This window comes from Triticum urartu, chromosome 7A (genome assembly GCF_056163025.1).
Source record: "Triticum urartu cultivar PI428250 chromosome 7A, HENAU_Tu73, whole genome shotgun sequence".
Taxonomy (NCBI): Eukaryota; Viridiplantae; Streptophyta; class Magnoliopsida; order Poales; family Poaceae; genus Triticum; species Triticum urartu.
In genome coordinates, this window is record NC_141879.1 from 124942170 (window position 1) to 124964941 (window position 22772).

General features: G+C 48.4%; 2 protein-coding genes and 1 non-coding gene across 3 annotated transcripts; 2 read left to right on the plus strand and 1 right to left on the minus strand.

The window, feature by feature from the left end:
• Positions 1 to 5955: 5955 nt before the first annotated feature.
• Positions 5956 to 6597, minus strand: LOC147958459 (uncharacterized). The gene is made up of 2 exons (XM_087536211.1): positions 6525 to 6597; positions 5956 to 6443 (listed from the first exon to the last, which is right to left on the minus strand). Exons 1-2 carry the CDS (start codon positions 6595 to 6597, stop codon positions 5956 to 5958), a joined length of 561 nt encoding a protein of 186 aa, XP_087392337.1.
• An 8448-nt stretch (positions 6598 to 15045) lies between these two features.
• On the plus strand, positions 15046 to 22700 carry LOC125519925 (origin of replication complex subunit 1). The gene is made up of 17 exons (XM_048684699.2): positions 15046 to 16121; positions 16586 to 16721; positions 16811 to 16963; positions 17064 to 17213; positions 17283 to 17434; positions 17511 to 17610; positions 17710 to 17832; positions 17953 to 18114; positions 18264 to 18321; positions 18402 to 18580; positions 19184 to 19307; positions 19425 to 19495; positions 19675 to 19770; positions 20525 to 20601; positions 21627 to 21710; positions 22095 to 22245; positions 22364 to 22700. Exons 1-16 carry the CDS (start codon positions 15367 to 15369, stop codon positions 22156 to 22158), a joined length of 2484 nt encoding a protein of 827 aa, XP_048540656.1. The 5' UTR covers positions 15046 to 15366; the 3' UTR covers positions 22159 to 22245; positions 22364 to 22700.
• LOC125526170 (small nucleolar RNA snoR28) lies at positions 16871 to 16948 on the plus strand. The gene has a single exon (XR_007291590.1). It is a non-coding gene; the product is annotated as a small nucleolar RNA snoR28 (small nucleolar RNA).
• Positions 22701 to 22772: the final 72 nt, after the last annotated feature.

Genomic DNA, 22772 nt, shown 5'->3' on the forward strand with positions numbered 1-22772 from the left:
GCTTTTTGCTGATGTTGAGAGCAAAAGTCGATTGAAAGTTATCAACAGGGAAGTGAACATGGTTGCTCCGATGACACCAAGTTATTTGAAATGGTCCCAGACTGCCATCACATTCGACCAGTCCGACCATCCAACACGTATAGCCACCCCTAAGAGGCAAGCGTTAGTGGTCGACCCAGTTGTTGAAGGTACTCGACTGACTAAAGTGCTGATGGATGGTGGTAGCGGCCTGAATATCCGTTATGCTGAAACCTTGAAGGAAATGGGGATTCCGATGTCCAAGCTCAGCGAAAGTAATATGAGTTTCCATGTTGTTATGCCCAGCAAGAAGGCTGAGTCACTCGGCCAGATCGTCCTTGACGTGGTTTTCGGTGATTCCAAGAATTACCGCAAAGAAAAGTTGACATTTAAAGTAGTGGATTTCAAGAGTGCTTATCATGTCATTCTGGGTAGGCTTGCCTATGCACGTTTCATGGCTCGACTGTGTTACGTGTACCTCAAATTGAAAATGCCTGGTCCCAGAGGAGTGATCACTATCACTGGCAATCGGCAGAAAGCGGAAGAGTGCTTCCAGAAGGGCTCAAAAATTGCCGATGCACAAATGGCGGCAGTCGAAAATGCAAGAATACCAAAAAAAAATGCAGATCCGAGTGATTTGCTGCGCTCCAAGAAGCCTGCCACTGATTCTGCATTTCAGTCGTCCGGTAAACCAAGCCGATTCATATTCACCCGACCGATCCTAATGCTGCTCCTACTCATATTTCAACTTCACTCGACAGCAAATAGGAAGAAGCGCTCACCCAGTTCCTCCGTGAGAACTGGGACATCTTTGCATGGAAATCTTCTGACATGCCGGGTGTACCCAGGGGACTGGCTGAGCATCATTTGCGAGTCGACCCGAAAGTGAAACCAGTCAAAGAACATCTTTGACGGTCCGCCGTACAGAAGAGAAAAGCAATTGGTGAGGAAGTGGCTCGGCTCCTGGCAGCTGAGTTCATCCGCGAGATTTACCACTCAAAGTGGATCACCAATGTTGTTATGGTCCCCAAGAAGGACGACTCACTTCGCATGTGCATTGACTTCAAGCATATCAATCGGGTCTGCCCGAAAGATCATTTTCCTCTCCCCCGCATCGACCAAATTGTCGATTCGACTGCGGGATGTGAGCATTTGTCTTTCCTAGACGCCTATTCCGGGTACCATCAGATCCGACTGTATGGACCCGATGAGATAAAAACAGTTTTCATCACTCCATTCGGGTGCTTTTGTTATGTCACCATGCCATTTGGTCTCAAGAAAGCTGGGGCCACATTCATGAGGATGATTCAGAAGTGTCTGCTCAATCAAATCAGTTGGAATGTGGAAGCATACATGGATGACATTGTGGTCAAGTCGTGTAAAGGTTCCGAACTACTGACTGACCTTGCTGAAACCTTTGCCAACCTGAGAAGATATGATATCAAGCTTAACACATCAAAGTGTACTTTCGGAGTTCCTGGCGGAAAGTTACTCGGCTTCCTTGTTTCCGAACGAGGGATCGATGCGAACCCAGAGAAAGTTGGGGCCATACTCCGGATGAAGCGCCCTGTGTGCGTGCATGATGTCCAGAAGCTTACTGGTTGTTTGGCCGCCTTGTGTCAATTCATTTCTCGCCTCGGTGAAAAGGCATTGCCTCTTTACCGACTGATGAAGAAATATGACAAGTTCAAGTGGACTCCTGAAGCTTATGCAGCGTTTGCAGATCTCAAAGCCCCGCTTTCCACCCAGCCAGTGCTCGCTGCCCCAATCAGCAAAGAGCCTTTACTGCTTTACATTGCAGCCACTAGACAAGTTGTCAGTACAGTGCTGACGATCGAGCGGGAAGAAGAAGGAAAAGCCTATAAAGTTCAGTGCCCAGTATACTGTTTCTGAAGTTTTAACTCCATCCAAGCAGAGATATCCACATTATCAGAAACTGGTTTATGGGATTTACATGACCACGAAGAAGGTTGCACATTATTTCTCTGATCACTCCATTACAGTCGTCAGCGACGCACCATTATCAAAAATTCTGAACAACAGAGATGCAACTGGTCGAGTGGCAAAATGGACGATTGAACTCCTTCCCTTAGATATCAAGTTTGAGGCAAAGAAAGCTATCAAGTCCCAAGCAATAGCAGATTTCCTCGCCGAGTGGATCGAACAGCAACTGCCGACTCAGATTCACTCGGACCACTGGACCATGTTCTTTGATGGATCTAAGATGTTGAATGGTTCTGGTGCTAGGGTGGTATTGGTATCCCCCCGAGGCGACAAGCTCTGCTATGTTCTCCAAATTCATTTCGATTCCTCCAACAACGAAGCTGAATATGAGGCACTATTGTATGGTTTGCGTATGGCCATTTCACTCGGCGTCCGTCGCCTCATGGTCTACGGCGACTCAGATTTGGTGGTGAATCAAGTGATGAAGGAGTGGGACGTCAGAAGCCCAGCTATGACTGGATACTGCAATGCGGTGAGAAAGTTAGAGAAGAAGTTTGAAGGTTTAGAACTCCATCATATACCCCGACTGAAAAATCAAGCAGCGGATGATTTGGCGAAGATAGGCTCCAAGAGGGAAGCCATTCCCAGTAATTTGGCGAAGATAAGCAGCGGATGATTTGGCGAAGATAAGCAGCGGATGTTTTTGGAGCATATTCATACACCTTCAGTCCAAGAAGATCCTTTCACTGAAGAGCCCCCGCAACCAAAGAGCACCACTGATCCGACTGAAGTCGAAGTCCCGGCCGTGGTCGACTTGATCATGGAGGTTTTGGTCATCACTCCCGACTGGACAGTGGCGTACATTGCGTACATCCTTAGGAAGGAACTCCCAGAGGACGAAGAAGAGGCCCGACAGATCGTCCGCCGATCCAAAGCTTTTATTGTGATAAGAGGGCAGTTGTTCAGAGAAAGTGTAACTGGAGTCAGCGAGAAATGCATAACACCAGAGGAAGGTCGAGTGATCCTCAACGACATCCACTCGGGGACCTGTGGTCACCATGCGTCCTCTCGGACCAATGTTTTCAAAGCATACCGAGCAGGATTTTTTGGCCACGGGCAAATGAGATGGCATAAAAAATAGTCGACAAATGCGAAGGTTGCCAGTTTTACTCCAACATGTCTCACAAGCCCGCGTCAGCCCTGAAGACCATTCCACTCGTCTGCCCCTTTGCTGTTTGGGGTTTGGACATGGTTGGACCTCTGAGAACAGGTAGGAGCGGCTTCACTCATGTACTCGTGCCAGTCGATAAATTCACCAAATGGATTGAAGCCAAACCTATCAAAAGTCTTGAAGCCAGTACTGCGGTCAGTTTTATCACAGAGTTAACATTCAGATATGGTGTTCCGCACAACATCATCACTGACAGCGGATCGAACTTCGATTCGGATGAGTTCAGAGCCTTCTGTGCTTCCCAAGGCACTCGAGTCGACTATGCTTCAGTCGCCCACCCCCGGTCGAATGGACAAGCTGAAAGAGCAAACGGGTTGATCCTCAAAGGACTGAAAACCCGACTAGTGCGTGATCTCAAACATGCGGCAGGCGCCTGGGTCGATGAACTTTCGTCAGTACTTTGGGGTTTGAGGACGACTCCGAATCGGTCGACTGGTCGAACTCCATTCTTCTTGGTCTATGGAGCTGAAGCTGTGCTTCTGAGTGACTTGCTTCACAATGCACCTAGAGTCAAGCTCTTCTCAGAAGCTGAAGTAGAACAGGCTCGGCAAGACGCAGTTGATCTCCTGGAAGAGGAAAGAGAGATGACTTTGATCTGATCGACCATTTATCAGCAAGACCTGCGTCGATTCCACGCCAGAAACGTGACAGGTCGAGCATTTCAGGAAGGAGATTTGGTTCTTCGAGTGGATCAACAGAAGCCACACAAGCTCGCCCCTACTTGGGAAGGTCCTTTCATCATCACCAGAGTGCTTCACAACGAAGCGTACCACCTCTACAACGTCGAGCATAAGAAAGACGAGCCACACGCTTGGAACGTGGAGTTGCTCCGCCCCTTTTACACTTACGCATTCAGACTGTTGAGATGTAATAAGAAATACCCTTTAGTTTGATTATCGAAGACACGGTTTTATAGTCTTGTAAATGATCGTTGTTCCTTTTTTGTATGTTCTAAATCCCCTAGTGGGTGCCTTAGGTGCGAATCTGTTTCGCCTAAGTTTAACAAATCCTACCGAGTGACGAGCAAGTCTCTCACTTGGGGGCTTAGCTGCGAATCCGTTTCGCCTAAGTTGAAAAAATCCTAGCGAGTGGTGAGCAAGCCTCTCACCCGGAGGCTTAGCTGCAGTCCAGTACTCGCCTAAGTTGAAAAAATCCTACTGAGTGGTGAGCAAGCCTCTCACTCGGAGGCTTAGATGCAGTCCAGTACTCGCCTAAGTTGGAAAAATCCTACCGAGTGGTGAGCAAGCCTCTCACTCGGAGGCTTAGCTGCAGTCCAGTACTCGCCTAAGTTGAAAAAATCCTACCGACTGGTGAGCAAGCCTCTCACTCGGAGGCTTAGCTGCAGTCCAGTACTCGCCTAAGTTGAAAAAATCCTACCGAGTGGTGAGCAAGCCTCTCACTCGGAAGCTTAGCTGCAGTCCAGTACTCGCCTAAGTTAAAAAAATCCTACCGAGTGGTGAGCAAGACTCTCACTCGTAGCTGCAGTCCAGTACTCACCTAAGTTGAAAAAATCCTACCGAGTGGTGAGCAAGCCTCTCACTCGGAGGCTTAGCTGCAGTCCAGTACTCGCCTAAGTTGAAAAAATCCTACCGAGTGGTGAGCAAGCCTCTCACTCGGAGGCTTAGCAGCAGTCCAGTACTCGCCTAAGTTGAACAAACCCTACCGAGTGGTGAGCAAGCCTCTCACTCGGAGGCTTAGCTGCAGTCCAGTACTCGCCTAAGTTGAACAAACCCTACCGAGTGGTGAGCAAGCCTCTCACTCGGAGGCTTAGCTGCAGTCCAGTACTCGCCTAAGTTGAAAAAAAAATCCTACCAAGTGATGAGGAAACCTCACACTCGGGGGCTTAGCTGCAGTCCAATACTCGCCTAAGTTCAAAAAATTCCTACCAAGTGATGAGCAAACCTCACACTCGGGGGCTTAGCTGCAGTCCAATGCTCGCCTAAGTTCAAAAAATCCCACCGAGTGATGAGCAAACCTCACACTCGGGGGCTTAGCTGCAGTCCAATACTCGCCTAAGTGCAAAAAATCCCACCAAGTGATGAGCAAACCTCACACTCGGAAGCTTAGCCGCAGTCCAGTACTCACCTAAGTGTAAAAAATCCTACCGAGTGTGAGCAACCCTCACACCCGGGAACTTAGTTGCAGTCCAGTACTCACCTAAGTTTAAAAACTCCTACCAAGTGAGAGCAACCCTCACACTCGGGGGGGGGGGGGCTTAACTGCAGCCCAGTACTCACCCAAGTTTGAAAAACACCCCTATCCGCAAGGACAACGAGGAGTTGGTCGACTATAACCCTCTCTTCGGAGCTGCGTCACAAGTACAACATGCGCTCCATCCCTATCCGCAAGGACGACGAGGTGCAGGTCGACTACAACCCTCTCCTCGGAGCTGCGCCACATGTACAACGTGCGCTCCATCCCTATCTGCAAGGACGACGAGGTGCTGGTCGACTGCAACCCTCTCTTCGGAGCTGCACCACAAGTACAACGTGCGCTCCATTCTCATCCGCAAGGACGACGAGGTGCGGGTCGATTGGGATATCTTCCTCAGAATTGCATCTCAAGTTCAAAGAATATTCCGAGTGAAGAACAAGTTTCACTCGAAGGCAAACACAAGCACATGCTGAAGATAAACCAAGTTCGAATAGAATATTAAAAGTTTCAGGACGAAGATAAAAGTACTCGGGCATCAGGCCCGAAGGATTTTAATGGTTACAAAATCACTCGGCATTCCGAGGCAAATTTAAGGCAAGGTATCAAGTTTATTCACTCCGCAGGAGGAGGGCTTGCAGGCTCGACGAACACGTCCAGATCGATCCCTCAGCGATCCGAGTGACAGTAGCAATGAAAGTCTCCATGAAGGATTGGAAGTCGTGTCTTTTGGTGTTAGCAACCTTGATCGCCGCCAGCTTCTCTTCTCGAGCTTCTTTGAAGTGGACCCTAACCAGCGACAGAGCCACGTTAGCACCGCATCGGGCAGAAGACTTCTTCCATTCCTGCACTCGACCAGGAACCTCATTGAGTCGAGTCATCAGAGACTCGAGATCATTCTGAAGTGTTGCCCTTGGCCAGAGTGATGTATCAATGCACGACGTCTCCACCTTCAAGCGAGCAAGATAACTGGTAACGCTAGCAACGCGAGATTCCAGTCGAAGCACATTCATGGCAGCCTCATCGTCGACTGGAGAAAGGATGGGATCCAAGACCGTCTCGATCCGTCCAGTTTCCTCTTCAAAATTTTGGCAAAATTCTGCAGATTCAAGGAGTTAATGATCCGACTGATCCGCAGTGACTTGCAAACAGTAAAACAGTCGGATAAAAAAAGGGGTGCCTTTGAGCATAAGGAAGAGCTTCTTGGCGAGGGCTTTCAGATAAGCTTCCAAGTCGTTTCTCCTACAAGACATGCTTTCCAGCTGCTCATTCAGAGTCACCTTATCCTTCTTCAGACGAGTCGCCTCTCGGTTGGATTCAGTAAGAGACGACTTCAGCTTTATTTCCTCCTCTAGCGCTCCGACTGAAGCCAGCTTTTTGTCAGCAAGGGCAGTCTTCTCCTGAGCCTCCTTTTGCGCAGCTGCAAGGTCGATGTCCTTCTTCGCTAGAGCCAGCCTCATTTTCTCTACAAAACACACATTTGGGTCAAACAGAAGAACGAAGGGATAACTTGAAGGATGGTCGAGATAAGCAGTCGACAGGCCGTTACCTTCCGTACCAGCAACTTCATCTTGAGCCTTTTTTAAGTTCTGTTGGGCCAGCTCCAAGTCAAGGTTGAGTTGCCTTTGCTTTTCCTCGAATTTAGCGAATTTGGAGATAAGCGCACATGATTTCTACAATGAGTAAAAGACATGTCAGTGGACAAGATCAACGATTATTTACTTCCGAGTGAATAAAACTTTAAAGACTACTGCAGAATCAAACATTCTATAGCAGTCTCGGGGACTACACCCAGTGGGTGCACTTAGCGTGCCCCCACTGGTTCAGACTCCACTTGACACGGTCCGCCTAGACCGAGTGGAAGAAGAATAAAAAAAATAAAGAAATACTCAGACCCCAACCGACTGCCAGCAGTCGACTGCGGTCTCGGGGACTACACCCGGTGGGTGCACTTAGCGTGCCCCCACTGGTTCAGATTCCACTCGACACAGTCCGCCTAGACCGAGTGGAAGAGTGAAAACAACAAAGATGACAAAACACCCAGTGGGTGTGCAGATGCGAAGTGCGGGACAACAAGAGATTACATGGATAAAAGTATTCAGGTAGCATATCCTAACAGAACAAGTTCAGTCGGAAGCCAACTTACTTGGACATTGTCTCGAAGGGCCGCGTTGACGTTGTAAGCAGCCTAACTATTTTTGTGCACCACCTTCACCAGCTCCATCATTATGCTAGCCTGGTGAATGGCTTTCGCAGCTGCGTCCGCCTGGCTTTCTGGAACGTGATGAGTGGTGAAGGATGGGACTGACAGTCCAGACACAACAGCTTGAAGTTCTGAGGTATGAAGTTGCACGGTTGAAGCAAGCATTGGCACAGTCGACGATGTGGGGCGTACACTCAACACTGGATCAGCAAAAGTAATAGAAACCCTGCTCACATCTTCAAGCTGTTGAACTACTGGCTCTGCCGCCGGTTCCGATTGGGATGTCTTGCCAGCTGACATCTTCTTGTTCCTCCTGGGCCTCAGCGGCATGTCCTCGTAATCATCTGGAAGCTCAATGATATTGGGATGGACTGCAAAGAGATCAGTCGACCCCAGATCAGTCGTCAAAATTTAATCGACCAAGTAACCAAGGACAGGATTACGAGAGTTGTACCTGGGTTGGAGGTGACTGCATCTTCCATCTCTTCATCTTCGTACTTGTGGGTGGAAGTCCCGGAGGTAGCAACTCTGCAAATTTCAATATTCAGTCAGTCACGTCTATCGCACCGAGTCAACCAAAGAATCGGGTCTGATTATTACCCAGAGACAGTAGGAATGGCCACTTTGATCTTGGGCAAAGCCTTCGGCGGTTTGGATGACACGGCCTTCAGTTGTTTCGGCACCTTATCAGTCGGCACTGGAGACGATGCAGCTTTCGGTTGCTTCGGTGTCCTCTCAGTCGGCACTGGAGAAGACGTCTGAGGGCGCTTCGACGACTGTCCAGTCGGCGCGGTCGCTTTGTCATGGATGCTTGTCGGGTCGTGAGTGTGCTTGGATCTTTTTTCCCTACGAGGAGGTGAGTCGACCTCTTCTTCATCACTTGGATTGTCACTCTCCTCGTCCTCCTCTTCGTCAGAGTGCCACTCGCCGCTCTCGCCCCCGCTCGCCTCCCCCTCCGGATCCTGCTCCCCGTTGGGCATCGAGTACATCTCAGTAAGGGCCTGAAAGATAACAAGTGAAGTAAAAAATCAGTCGGTTGTCAACAAGCGATTACATGATGAATCAAGAGAACACTCGGCAATCCAGAGTCGGACCTAGTCTGGCTGGCGCGAATTGTCGAATGGAGGGACTCTCCTGGACCCCCTTGGGTTATCCTTGTTGCCAGTGATGCCTTTCAGCCACTTCTCCACCGTGTCCTCGTCGACCTCCTCCGGGTGGATCCAAGTGGAATCCTAAATACCTGAGTACATCCACATCGGATGGTCACGGGCTTGGAGCGGCTGGATGTGTTGTTTAATGAAGACCTCCAACAGATCCGTACCGGCCATGCCGTCCCGGACGAGCTAGACCACCCGCTCGACCAACACCTTCACCTGCGCCTTCTCCTCTGGGATCACTTTCAAGGCGGAGGGCTTCTCGACCCGAGCCATGGAGAAAGCAGGAAGTTCGGTCGACTGACCTGGAGTCGGCTGGTCTTTGCAATAAAACCAGGTCGACTGCCATCCTCGGACCGACTCGGGAAGGATCATGGCTGGGAAAGTGCTTTTACCTCTCATTTGAATCCCAAGACCCCCACACATCTGAATCACGTGCATCCTCTTGTCACTCGGGTTGGCCTTCTTGACCGACTGGGAACGACACGTGAAAATGTGCTTGAAAAGACCCCAGTGTGGCCTACAACCTAAGAAGTTCTCGCACATGGACACATAGGCAGTGAGATATACGATGGTGTTGGGAGTAAAGTGGTGGAGTTGTGCTCCAAAGAAGTTCAAGAATCCCCGAAAAAAGGATGGGGAGGCAAAGAAAATCCACGGTCAACATGGGTGGCGAGGAGAACGCACTCACCCTCTCGCGGATGCGGTTCGGTCTCGCCTTCCGAGAGTCGCGCCGATTCGTGGGGAATCAGCCCCCCTCGACCAGATCGTTGATGTCGTCCTGACTTATCATCGACCGAATCCAGTCGCCCTGGATCCAGCCACGCGGCAGGCCAGACCTCGACGAAGATCCGCCCCGGCTGGACTTCTTCCCCTTCGCCTTCACCGCGCTCTCCAGAGCCACCGTCTTCTCCTTCCCCATGGCCGTGGGCGAAACTCGAACAGAGCAGTGACGCCGGGAGTAGAGGTGGGTATGGCGGAGAGAGCGGAGGAGAAAGGAGGAGAATGGGGACGCACTGTGCACAAAACCCCAATCTGGCACCTTATATGAGGCCGCTTCCGAGTGGCTGACCTGTAAGTCTGGACGATCCTATCAAATCCCGTAACAGTCGCGCGTGAGGTACGTGGCAAAAAAGGTGGTGCGGTGATCGAGGCAGCCTTGCCTAATCTCATCCGATTACTGCGGCCTCCTCCGTCCCACACGCTTCCCCAAAATACGAATCCCACGATATCCGCAAGCAGCAGGGCAACCTGTCAGACGGAAGATTTCTTTCATATCAATACTCAAAACATCACAGTAAAGTTCACTCGGCAGAACCAAGAATGGATCAAGGCGACTGAAAAAGAAGTTGAAGTCATCATGGTTGTTCATTTGGTCCCCATAAGGCGCTTCCGAAGTGCGAAAATTGAATCGGAGGTGTTCTCAACTCCTTCTCCACTCAAACCCTGAACCATTCGGGGGCTAATGATGAAGCTATGTACCTAGGGTAGGGTCATAGGCCTGACCTAGACACCCTCCCCTAGGACACCATCTTAAAACCAGAAACGTTCAAGGGATAGCGTCATCAACTTGACTACAAGTCGTTCCACTCGGAAGATCCAAAGTCACTCAACCGTAGCAATTATCACTCGACGGCAGAAGGCCTAAAGTCACTCTGCACGGCAACGGTCGGACGTTTACTTCATAGACTTAATAGGCATTTATATCACTTAATTGCTAGCGTTAGCAGTAACGCCTCCTTCTTAATGTACTTTAAACCCTTTGTAACGTGGGCTGGCTGGGGTCCTGACGCACTCTATATAAGCCACCCCCTCCACTGGCACAAGGGTTCGCACCCCCTGAAAACACACACATACATAATCCAGTCGACCGCCTCCGGACACCGAGACGTAGGGCTGTTACTTCCTCCGCGAAGGGCCTGAACTCGTAAAACTCGTGTGTACAACTTCGTCATAGCTAGGATCTTGCCTCCTCATACCTACCCCCATTCTACAATCAGTCTTAAATCCACGACACCCACCGATGACGTACCCTACCGCCCCGGTCCCCCGCCGGAGCGGCACCCAATGGATGCCGAGGAGGGCCGGCTCCTCTTCTTCCTCCTCCCGCTCCTCCTCCCACTCCCCCGGGCCGTTGGTGTTGTTCGACGTCAAGGCCGAGCCCGCGGAGGCCGCGGACACGCCGCTTGGCCGGCGCATCCGCAGCGCCGGCATCGTCATCAACAAAGGCGGGCGCGCCTCCTCCTCGGCTCCTCCCCGCTTCGTCAAGCCGAAGACGGAGCCAGGGCGTGCCGGTGTGAAGACGGAGCCAGGGCTCGACGACGCGGCGGCCTTGAAGTGGGCGCGCGAAGATTGGGCGCGAACGGAGCTGGAGCGCCAGTGCCGCGCCTTTGAGCAGTTCGCCGCTCGGCACCGTGGCCGCGACGAGGGAGGCATCGTCGTCCTCAACAACGACAGCGACGACGATGCGCCGCCACCGGTTCGTCAGGGCGACCCCGGCCAGGGGTCCAGCAGGGACGGCCGCGTGAAGGAGGAGAAGGACGACGAGGGCAACGGCAGCTGCGCGGCGGCGACTTTGCCTCTGTGAGCGTGTTATTCGGCCTGTAATCGCGGCCTCTTTGTTTTTTTCCAAGTGTTTTGTTATCTATGTAAAAAACAATTTCAGTTCGCCGAAGTAATGTACTGTTTTGTCAAATATTTGTTCCGTTCGCTGAATTTTAGTCAAATAAATGTTAAAAAATGTTTAAAACAGACGTCTAGGCCGACCTTGGGGGCGTCGGCTAGGAACCCGATCATCATCAGGCCGATTTTAACGCCGGTTTGCCTCCAAATGGCGACGGCTGGAGATGCTCCAAGAGGAAGGGTCCATGAAGGATGCACTACAGAACAACATGTGGATTGCCGACATTAGAAGGCATCCTCACTATGAGACACACATCTGAGTACCTCCGTGTTTGAACCTGCTTCATGCTGTAAACATCAAACTCAAACCTGACGAAGACAATGAGATTATCTGGAAGACTACGGCTTCGGCTTCAACTTCCTATCGCAGTCCAGCAGCCTCCATAAAATTTTCTAGAAGGCCTGGGCGCTGGCATGATGCAAGTCTTCAGTTGTCTAGTGCTTGAAGACCGCATCTAGTGCGCCAAATTGGCTGCTTCGATGGGGATGGCCAAATGGATATTTCTACCTATCTATATATAGGCGGTCACCAAATCGGGGCCCTTAAACATCCGCCGAAGCGTCCGGGCGAGTCCATGGGCACTGACCGGTCCATTCTTAAGTCGTGTCGTTCATTTCCGTGTATCTTATATTGGATCCCTTATATCCATACTAAACCATGCAACATAGATAAAACTATGCAGATCGTGCAATGTACATAGAATCGGACATAGAAATGCACAATCCGTTCATCAAAAGATCACCAACGGATCTGCAAAAGATCACCAAAGTTTACATAATGCACATAGACGATGGACAAGCTTAAACTACATTACTAAAAACTTGAAATTAATGTGAAGACGGTGGATCTTCACCACTTCCTAGCCGGCCCTTTGCCCTTCCGGTCGACGACGCAACTGTAGGCGTCGGCGCCTGGTGGTGGATCATCCAAATCGTCGTCGGAGGCGTTGTGGTCGTTGGACAAGGAGTCAGAGAGGGCGATGAGCACTTTGAGCCGCCGGATGGCCCCGTCCTGCTACCGCTTGAGCTTTGCCGCCCGAGCCGCTGCCTCCGCCACCTTGCCCTTCGACTGCTCAATGCAAGCTGGAGCGCCTTAGCGTTCGTCTGACAGAGCCGCCGAGTGTTCGTCTCCGCCGTCAGAAGCGACCGGCAGTAGACCCAAGCAAGGAGCCGCTCGTCCTCGTTGGGCTCCGTTGGCAACCCACGGAGGCGACACGGATTGCTCCGTCGTGTTCCTCTCCCATGCCTGCTGCCTCTTGCGACGAGCCAGCGCGGTGGGCACAAGTACCCACCGCTACCATTGCGGAGCAGCGGCCAGCGGGGGCAGGGGACGGCGTGGGGGAGGCACGGACTACACAACCTTCGCGTGAAATGCGGAGGGCCAACTCCTCGTCGACATCGAGGTCGGAGTCGAAGCGGATGCCGGCGCTCGACATGGTCGCTCGAGTCGTCAGAATGGATCAGAATTGGAGAAATCGGAGTAGTGGGAGAAGAAGAGACGGAGCGAGAGTAGAGTGAATTGCGCTAGGGTTTTTTGATTAGCAATTTTGTAGGGGCGGAGTGGGGCCGGGGTCGGCCAAGCTGACGTGCCAGACATGCCCGGGCCGCTCCATATTTGTCCTACATTTGGACTGGATATGAGAGACGCTAGACATCCCGCGCGTTTAATGCCAGTTTGAGGCGCCCAGGTGGGTTGATTTTTTTCACCGATTAATGACCAAGCCGACTGTCTGGGCGTTTAAGACGGATTTGGGGTGCCCGGCTGTCGGTGCTCTTATGCACCAGAAACTTGGAGACACCTACACATATGTTTTGATATCGATGTTGGACAGTGGGATGCGATCGTCTCGGCGACACCGACTATAGCTATCTCAAGAAGAATCATATCGCTGATGATCTTGACTATGGGGGATCTATGGTTGGAAAAAAACAACCGCCTTTTCTGGGAAAGAAAATCTCCAATATAGACAACATAAACCTTTCTATCCTTAGATCGATCTAGACATGGCACATTGTGTTTTTTTTTTGGCGGGTGGACATGGCATGGCACATTGTTAGAGCACATGCATGCAGCAGCCGTTCGGGGATCCTTTGTGAAATTGTAACTATAATATAGGGTTTATCTGGGTTTTTTTCTTCTTCTTCTTTCTCCTTTCTTCCTTCTCTTTCATTGCCTCGTGCAAATGAGCCATGTATATATTGCTACCTATCTATCAATATATAAGCCAGCAACTGTTGGTTCTTTTTTAAAAACAAGAGTACCAAAGAGTCGTTGCACCTTCTTTTTTTGCGAAATAGAGTCATTGCACTTTGTGTGCACACTTCCATCTTTCAGCTGATTTTCGGTTGCTGGAGAGTGCCGGCGATCAAAAAGTTAACGTTGTTCAGTCAGATCTTTTTTTTCGATGAAAAAGGAGTTTTATTCCAAATTGATAGAGTTATAGTTGAGAGGCAAAAGATCCGCGACACATGGTAGTCCTAGATGCATCCACATAGCCGTGGTACACTCTACATGACTATAATTTGTCAAGCAATCAGCAACTCTTTTCATTGATAGAGAGTGAGAGTTACAAGGATTGTACCCGACTACGTAGACACTAAGGCGTAGAGGAGTACAAGGAGGGTAGGAGAAGTGGGGGTGCCCAGCCCCAAGTACAATCCCTTCGCGCCGGCAACTACCACAAGCGCGCTTCATCCTGGATGGTGACTAGTAAGTGCGTCGAGAAGGGCTGCAGGCCATCAAAAAATGGCAGCATTCCGGTGCTTCCATATGAACCATGCTGTGAGAATAGCCAGTGAGGCCAGGCCTTTGCGCAAGGCCACGGGAGAGGATTCCCGCGCCGATAAGAGCCAGTCAAAGAAGCCAACGGTGCCATCAGGGGGTTGAGTGGTGATGCAGCACCAAGACAACACCTCATGCCAAATCACACGAGCGAAGACACAACCGACCAGGAGATGATCAAGAGTTTCCGGCTCCTGATCGCACATAACGCAGACCTGGTTGTGAGGGAGGCCATGGCGAGCAAGCGGGTCGGCGGTCCAACATCGGTATTGGACTGCAAGCCAAAGAAAGAACTTGACGGTTAGGGGGCCCCAGCTCTTCCAGATGATCCTCCAGAAGGATGAGGTAGTGCTGCCCAGAAAGAGGGCATTCTAACAGGAAGCCGCGGTATAATTGCCGGAGCTCGTCCAACGCCATAGAAGGGAGTGTGGCTGGTCCGAAAGAGTCACGTGCTGAAGAAGCCGCCATACATCGACATGTTCAACTAGGGCGGCCGGTCCAAGGGCCCCGTGGATGTCAAGAGTCCAGGTACGGTTGGAAAGAGCGTCTTTGACGGTGCGCGAACGCCTACGCTGGCGTGAGGAACAGTGAAGTGAGGCCGACGGGGTAGAGAAATACATTAGGAGTAGAGAAATACATACAGTGTTACCGTTGTCCCGCCTCCCTTCCTCTCCCTCCCGTCCTAAGCGTGACCGAAGACGGGCTCTTCGGCCGAGGCCGACAAGGTCATAGTTTTGATTTTTCTTCCAAATTATTAGGGCATATATTTTCGGAATTTGTGATAAAGAAACATTAAAAAAAAACTCTACGCAACGCAGCTGCCCCCACCGCATCTTCTCCCGCACCCCGACGGCCGCCGGCGCCTGGCACCTTCGCCATCTCTTTCCTCGCCCTCTCACCGGCTGCCGACCGACCGTCTGCGCGAGCGCGAGCGCGAGAGCCTCGCTGCCTCCCAGGATCCAGGTTCCAGGCACGGCGGCGCCCCTCCTCCGCCCCCACGACTCGTGATCGACCGAACCGAATGTTTCTGCTGTACACGGGTCCCTTCACCACCGCGGCTCCTCTGACAGACAGAGACCCCGATCAGGCCGATCTCATTCCCCCCAACACCGCCAAACCCTAACCCCCTCCCCTCTGTTTCAAATCTACAAATAGCCAGTGTTACCGTTGCCTCCCCTCCCCTCCCGTCCCCTCCGGCGAAATGGATCTCTCCGCCACCCCCACCAAATCCAAATCCAAATCCAAGCCCGGACCCTCCCCGTCCAAGGCCGCCGCCGCCGCCGCCGCCCAGATGGACTTCTCCACCCCGTCCAAGCCGGCGCCCACGCCCACGCCCCGGCGGAAGTCCAAGCCCGTGCCCTACGCGCCGCCCGCGTCTCCGGCGACGCCCTCCGCCGTCCGCAGGTCGCGCCGCCTCCTCGACACCCCCACCAAGGACCTCTCCGAGGCCGCCCTCTTCGAGACGCCCGCCAAGCCCGCGCCCGCGCCCACCCTCAAGCGGAAGCGGGCCGCGCCGTCGCCGTCGCCCAAGACCCCGGCCCGGGCCGAGCCCAAGCCCAAGCGGCAGCGGCGGGCGCCGGCGAAGCGGGCCTTCTACCGCAAGGTGGTGTACGACGGCGGGGAGTTCGCTGCCGGGGACGACGTGTACGTCAAGCGGCTGGAGGGCGCCGAGTCGGACGCCGAGGACCCCGAGGAGCCGGAGGACTGCCGCGTCTGCTTCCGCGCCGGCGGCGGGGTCATGGTGGAGTGCGACGCCTGCCTCGGTGGCTTCCACCTGCGCTGCGTGCGCCCGCCGCTGCGCCGCGTGCCGGAGGGGGACTGGGCGTGCCCCTACTGCGAGGCAGAGCGTGCAGGGAAGGTGATCGACAGGCCCAAGCCGCCTGTCGGGAAGAAGATCAAGAGGACTGCCAAGGAGAAGCTTCTCGACAGCGATTTATGGGCTGCACGCATTGAGAGGTTAGTGGCGCTCCAATTTTTTTTTAGGTTTGTGTTGCGAAACTTTTGTGAATTGGTTTCCTTATTCACGTGATAATTAGCTATAATTGGTCACATTTGGAAAAGTTTGCGAAATTGGAACCGTGTTGGCAGTTTGCTGTAGTGATGGGCTGATGGCTACTGATGTGTTTTCTGATAAATGGATGTGGAATAGTGTGTCTGACTGGTATATTTGCTGAGAATAGGAACTGTAGAACATCCCTTCCAAGTGCTAGGCGATGGTGCATAGACTTAACTTTAGCTGTGGAGTTTTTATTCGAGTTAGGTGTAAGACATTGTTTTGTTATGGGTCTGACCCCTCCTTCCGTCAAAACAATAGTTCAATCTACAATGATGTTTTGGGATGGTAGAAGAAGGCGGGAATATGCTTTCAGACATGCTTCTTGTTAGAATGATATTTACTAAATAGCAATAACGTGTAACAGTTTAAGGAGGGAACCAGATGGAGCATTCTGGGCAAAGGTGAGGTGGTACACTATCCCTGAAGAGACCGCAGCAGGAAGGCAGCCACATAATTTGCGGAGAGAGCTCTATCGTACTAATGCTCTTGGAGACATTGAGGTGATTAGTGTTTTCCCTGTCTATGTTTGGTTCCTCAAAATTTTCCATGTTTATTGATTGTACTTGCTTTCTTCTTGTGGCTTTTACAGATGGAAAGTATCGTTAGACATTGTTTTGTCATGAGCCCCAAAGAGTATAGGGATGCCACTAATGACGGAGATGATGTATTTTATTGTGAATACGAGTATGATGTACATTGGCATAATTTTAAGCGTCTGGCAGATATTGATGATGAACCTGAGGTACATCTTCTGAAACTTCAAAGCTGTGAAGCTCTCTTCATAGAAATCTGGATCATCATTGTGGTATAGTGAATAATCTTGTCCTTGCTCTATTATGTAGACAAAAGAAGATCCCAGTGACGAGCCTTACAATGCTGCTAATGATTATAACAGTGATACCGATGAAGATTCAGAATACGATGAGGAGGATGAACCGGCTGCACGTTGCTCAGCCAGAAAGAACCAATCTAATGAGAAAATTTTGGCTGCTGTACTAACTCTTCCTCCCTTTCCCTCTACAGTTTTGCATCGCTTTACTGAAATGCCTGTTTGTTTGTAGAATTCATGGAAAGGGAGGATATATGGCCTGCAAAAGATTGGGATCCGAAAAATACCTGAGCATGTTCGGTGTCATCAAAAGACTGCTCTGGAGAAGGCGAAGGCGACCCTGTTATTGGCTACTCTTCCCAAGTCATTGCCTTGCAGGGATAAGTATGTCTATTCATGTTTGTTGCATGTTTCATCAGCTTCTTATGCAAACTGTTACTGAGTAGAAGTCTTGTGCCAGAGAAATGGAGGAGATCTCTACATTTGTGAAGGATGCAATTTGCAATGACCATTGTCTAGGACGCTGCCTTTACATTCATGGTGTGCCTGGTACTGGCAAGGTAACCTACCTTATTTCATGGCCGTCATGGTGGATTGATTTCTTCTACTGTGGCTGAATGCTAAACTGCATTTTCTGCACCTGCTTTGTTGACTGGCAGACTATGAGTGTACTTGCAGTCATGAGGAAGTTGAGATCTGAATTTGATTCTGGAGCTCTGAGGCCCTATTGTTTTATAGAAATCAATGGTCTCAAATTAGCTTCTCCAGAGAACATCTACAAGGTATACAATACAAACTTCTAAGTTGGTTAAGAAATGGCAAATTCATACTCAAGCATAGCATATGCATTCCCTTATCAGTCAACATAGACTTATAACAGGTCCACTTCATTGAATATGCAGGTTATATATGAACAATTGAGTGGCCATAGGGTGGGATGGAAAAAAGCTCTTCATTATTTAACAGAGCACTTTTCAGATGGCAAGAAAATTGGAAAGCAAGCAAACCAGCCAATTGTTTTGCTCATCGACGAGCTTGATCTCCTTTTGACAAGAAATCAGTCGGTAATTAATCTAACTGAATGTAATTAAATATCTGTACAAATTTTTAGTTTATTTTTGAGAAAATGCCCAACATTGCCATCATTTAGTCTTCTGATTGCTGTATGATATATATTCATGTTCATTGACATTTGGATTAATCTTTCTATCAGGTGCTGTATAACATTCTTGATTGGCCCACCAAGCCAAATTCAAACCTAGTTATTATAGGTACCTATAACTCTTTCTTGGTTTGTGATTTTGATCTCTAGCCTATTATTTATTCTTTGGTGTGTTGTTACTGAATGCAGGTATAGCAAATACAATGGATCTTCCAGAAAAACTGTTGCCTCGTATCTCAAGTAGGATGGGTATTCAACGGCTGTGTTTTGGCCCCTATAATTATCGGCAACTGCAGGAAATCATAACAAGCCGTCTTAAGGGTATCAATGCCTTTGAAGATCAAGCTATTGAGTTTGCTTCTAGAAAGGTTTGGAACTTTGGATCACAGTATCATGTGTACACATTTACTGTTATATACTTGTATCTTCTTGTCCATGATTGTTCTTCTGTCATCTAATCTGAGTTTTGGTCAGAAACTATTTAAACACCAGGTCCTTGACTTAAAGGTTAATTTCTCCTACTTGCGTGGAGACCCTCCATGTTGTTTCATAATAAATACTTAAGTAAGACAGAGTCCCATGAACCAGTGGAGTGAATCATGCTTTGATCATTTTTGCACTCTTCCCTTCTTGAGTAGTTTGATACGAAACATCTCATAATCTGTTCAACACAGCTGGGAGCCAGTGGAATAAACAGAGTTTCAGCAGTGCGGTGTGGTGCCATTGAGTATTAGTTGTCAATTGCTACTGCATTCAGCATGACATTTGCTTGTACCATTGAGTTTCATCATTCCATAGCACAAGGAAAGATGTTGATTTTTTGGAGCAAAAAGATTGAATTAAAATAAACAATTGTTTATCCATATCTCCCAGCTAATTAGCTTTTCTGTTCTGTGAAATGAGGTCAAACCATGCAAGTGTTCTGTTAACATACATGTTCATTCATCTGAGTAGATTACTTTTTCCCGCAGGTAGCTGCTATGTCCGGTGATGCTAGGCGGGCCTTAGAAATTTGTAGACGCGCAGCAGAGTTTGCAGACTACCGTGTTAAACAATTTCAACAGGTTGAACAGACTCCCTCTTCTGCAAATACAGGTAACCCTCCACATTTGTACTACAATTGTAAATAACCTATTCATTCAAGGGTACTTGGGGTTTATGCTAAGCTCTTAACTATATATAGCCCACTGAACATTTGTCCAATACTTGTAGGAAATGGTTTTGTTTGCATGGGTGACATAGAAGACGCTATTCAAGAAGTCTTTCAGGCACCACATATTCAAGTAAGTGGAGATAATGGTTGCTTCTTATCTGAACTCATACTTTGTGTTAGCTTTGCTATGTAGTATACAGTTTGCTCAGTTACGGTAACCACATGTACTTGACTTATGTAATCAGATCAAATAGTAATACTAGCCGCGTCCAACCTTACATTACCAACTTCTCCTCACTTACACTACAGGTAATGAAGAATTGCCCAAAATTTGGAAAAGTTATACTGGCTGCTATGGTCCACGAATTATACAGAAGTGGCCTAGGTGAAGTATTGTTTGATAAGGTGAGCACAACTTTTTTTAATTCGTGTGTTTGTCTTTAGCATTGCAGTCATGCAGAAAATTTGCAGTTATAACTGCTTTTCTTTGATCCACTCTTTTCCTTAGGTCGAATTTTCTGATGAATTTAGCCAACCTAATTTGCTGCATAAAAAATTATTCGGAGTACCTTGTGGACCTATTTTAGGCAACTCAGCTTGCTTACCACTAACTAAGTTATCCCCGAATTCGTGTCTGCTAGCTGCCACAACCTTAAGTTGGAACTGTTACCATTATGTGGTTTCCAATATTCTAATTGATTTATACCTGTATTCAAATGAGGATACTGGCTTGCCTTAGCTCTATCTTTCATGAATGCAGTAAATTTGTGTTGTTTTGATGACTTCCAAGTTCTGATTATTTTCTGGATCAGTATATTGGTCTGCAACAAAAAACCATGCGAGTAATTACTCCGTAGTCATTCATTCTCTCATTAAACTATTCCTCCATATAACCAATAGTTCTCTCCAATCTCTTCTTTGGTTGAGTTTCCATCTGAATTAGAGGCTTTAATTTTTTTGTCTCATGCTTGCTACAGAAGTTTCATTGTGTGAGCATTCCTTCACTGTATTAGGCATTACTGTCCATTTGGTACTGAATTAAAACAATCTTGCTCTTATGGAAGTTATTCCCACCGGGAAACTAGAAAGAGTGCCTACGCTATATGTGCATTTGAAGAATTCCAGAAGAATTCTCATGGAATATCTTTTTATCCTGTAGCTGGCAGCGACTGTTTTCTCTTGGTGCCACGTCAACAGAGAACTATTGCCCGGATACGACACTCTCCTGAAAATCTGGTAAGTGATTCTGATTTAATCTGTATTTGGTATTCACATTGCATGAAACTGTGCTAAAGTTGCTTTTACATACGGTTACCTTGAGTTCATGTGCACGTGCCATCATGTATGACGTGGATAGTGCTGCTGTTACCTTTGCTTAGGTGCACTGTTACAAATGTAGTCCCGTTGTCATTTTCTTGTTCCATGAGAAGTCATGCCATGATTGTAAATGCCATTTCCTTTGAACTTCAGGGATATCGTTGTTGTAGGCACACACTGGTGGGTATAGTGCATGTTTGTGTTTCCCCCAACCTAACTACTCTTGTTTCCTTTTACTAATATATGCCACCAAATTCCGTGTAAGCGAAAGATATATGATAGGTTGATTGTACAATGCAAAAGAAAAGTGCTAAAGGTCATGTGAACACTACAAAATCACACTGGTGCTCTGTTTCGTTCAAGCACTTCAGTTTTTCTACCTTGCTTTGTTTGGCCCTTTATGTAGGTATTGAAGAAAGACAATCATGGTTAGTAATTTATAATGGCAATCTTGATTTTGCTGTTTTTTTAGTAAAGAAGTACAAGCCGGTCTAGTCGGTCTTACTGCTGGGCAATTACCGCATTTAATTTAATCAGCTGCAAATTCTTTGGGGAAATGATTACATCTCTTGTCTGATCCTAGCTTGTTGTAGGACTCATTTCCACCACACAAAAAGGTTACTTGCACAGAATTTGTTACATGGAAACTACTTAGTAAACAATGCTTTCATCACATACTTTTTAGGTTGCATAGGTAGGAATCAATGTTGCCATATTTTTTTTATTATGTTTCCATGATCCTATGGTAGGATTAGACTACCTAACCGTAGCTATGTTATCTGCATACATTCCATCATTCTCATTATTTTCCTACCTATGGTTCATCTACAATTTGAAAAAGGCAAAACCCTTAGCCCCCAATGCTCAATTCTCTATTATCTATGCAAAATGCTGTTCTAGTTTAGTGTTGTCTAGAAACAAATTGTTCTAAGTTTCTCTTACAGTTGCAAGCTTGGTGAGAGCAAGATCGTTCTCTGCGAGGAAGGCACCAAACATAAGTTGCAGAAGCTGCAGCTCAACTACCCAAGGTTAGCTTGCAAAAACTACATTGCCCTTCCAAACAGGCATTACAGAACAGTCTGAAGACCAACATCCTTCCTCAGCAGCTATTTAATTTTTAATAAGTATGAGTTTGCTACGCGGATGGGCCAAGAGCCCAATGCATAAGCTATGGCCACCGGCCAGATATACGAAGAAATGAAGCAGGTTCTGATAGTTCTGGGATTAGTTAAAATTTTGATTCACAGATAAAATTTGATACCCAATTTGCATCGAACAAGGATAAGGAGGCTTTTCCCCTTTTACCCATCTGAACCAAAACCCTAGATCCACAGGACAGTTGGAAGCTAGTATTATTGTCTGGTTAAACCTCTTTTCTCATATACTAATCCTTTCATTTTGTTGTTTGGCAGCGACGATGTGACCTTTGCACTCAAGGAGTCCCCAGATCTTCCTTGGCTGTCCAAGTACCTCTAGATCTCATACCTGCAGTGGCCAAATTTCCCAGCGCTCGCATTGCATTCCTGCTTCTCTTGGGGAGCAACAGCCCTGTCTACATGTATAGTGAGTTCACTCCCTCTGTTTCTCACCTTTCACTGAAGTTTGTGGTTTGTGGCCATCTTGTTTCCAGTGATGAGCATTATTATCTTGCGAACTAAGAAGCTCTGTGTATCTTCTGTAGAAACTTAGAAAAAGAAAAGCGAAAACACCGTTGTTGATCTCTGGAGCCGATTGCCGCACCAATTCCATATCGGTCGCCATGTAAACCAAGAACTCAGCCATATATTGCATCAGATGCATCTTGGTTTCCATTTCAGGGAAAAAAAAGAAAAAGTTTCAGTTGTGTGTCGAAGTTGTAAGATGTGAAAAAACTTGTATTTCTCGATTTTCGCCGCATTTGTGGAACTCGTGTGGGACCGTGCTGTAATGTTGTCAGTTGCACTCTCATTTGAGCTCATGCTACTGTCAATTGTAACATTAACTTGTTTGTGTGTGTTCACTAATCAGTTTGTTCAAAACGTCTTTCAGCTTGACAAAGATTTTAGAAAAATATATCAACGTCAAAAACATGTACTATATGGTTGATGTGG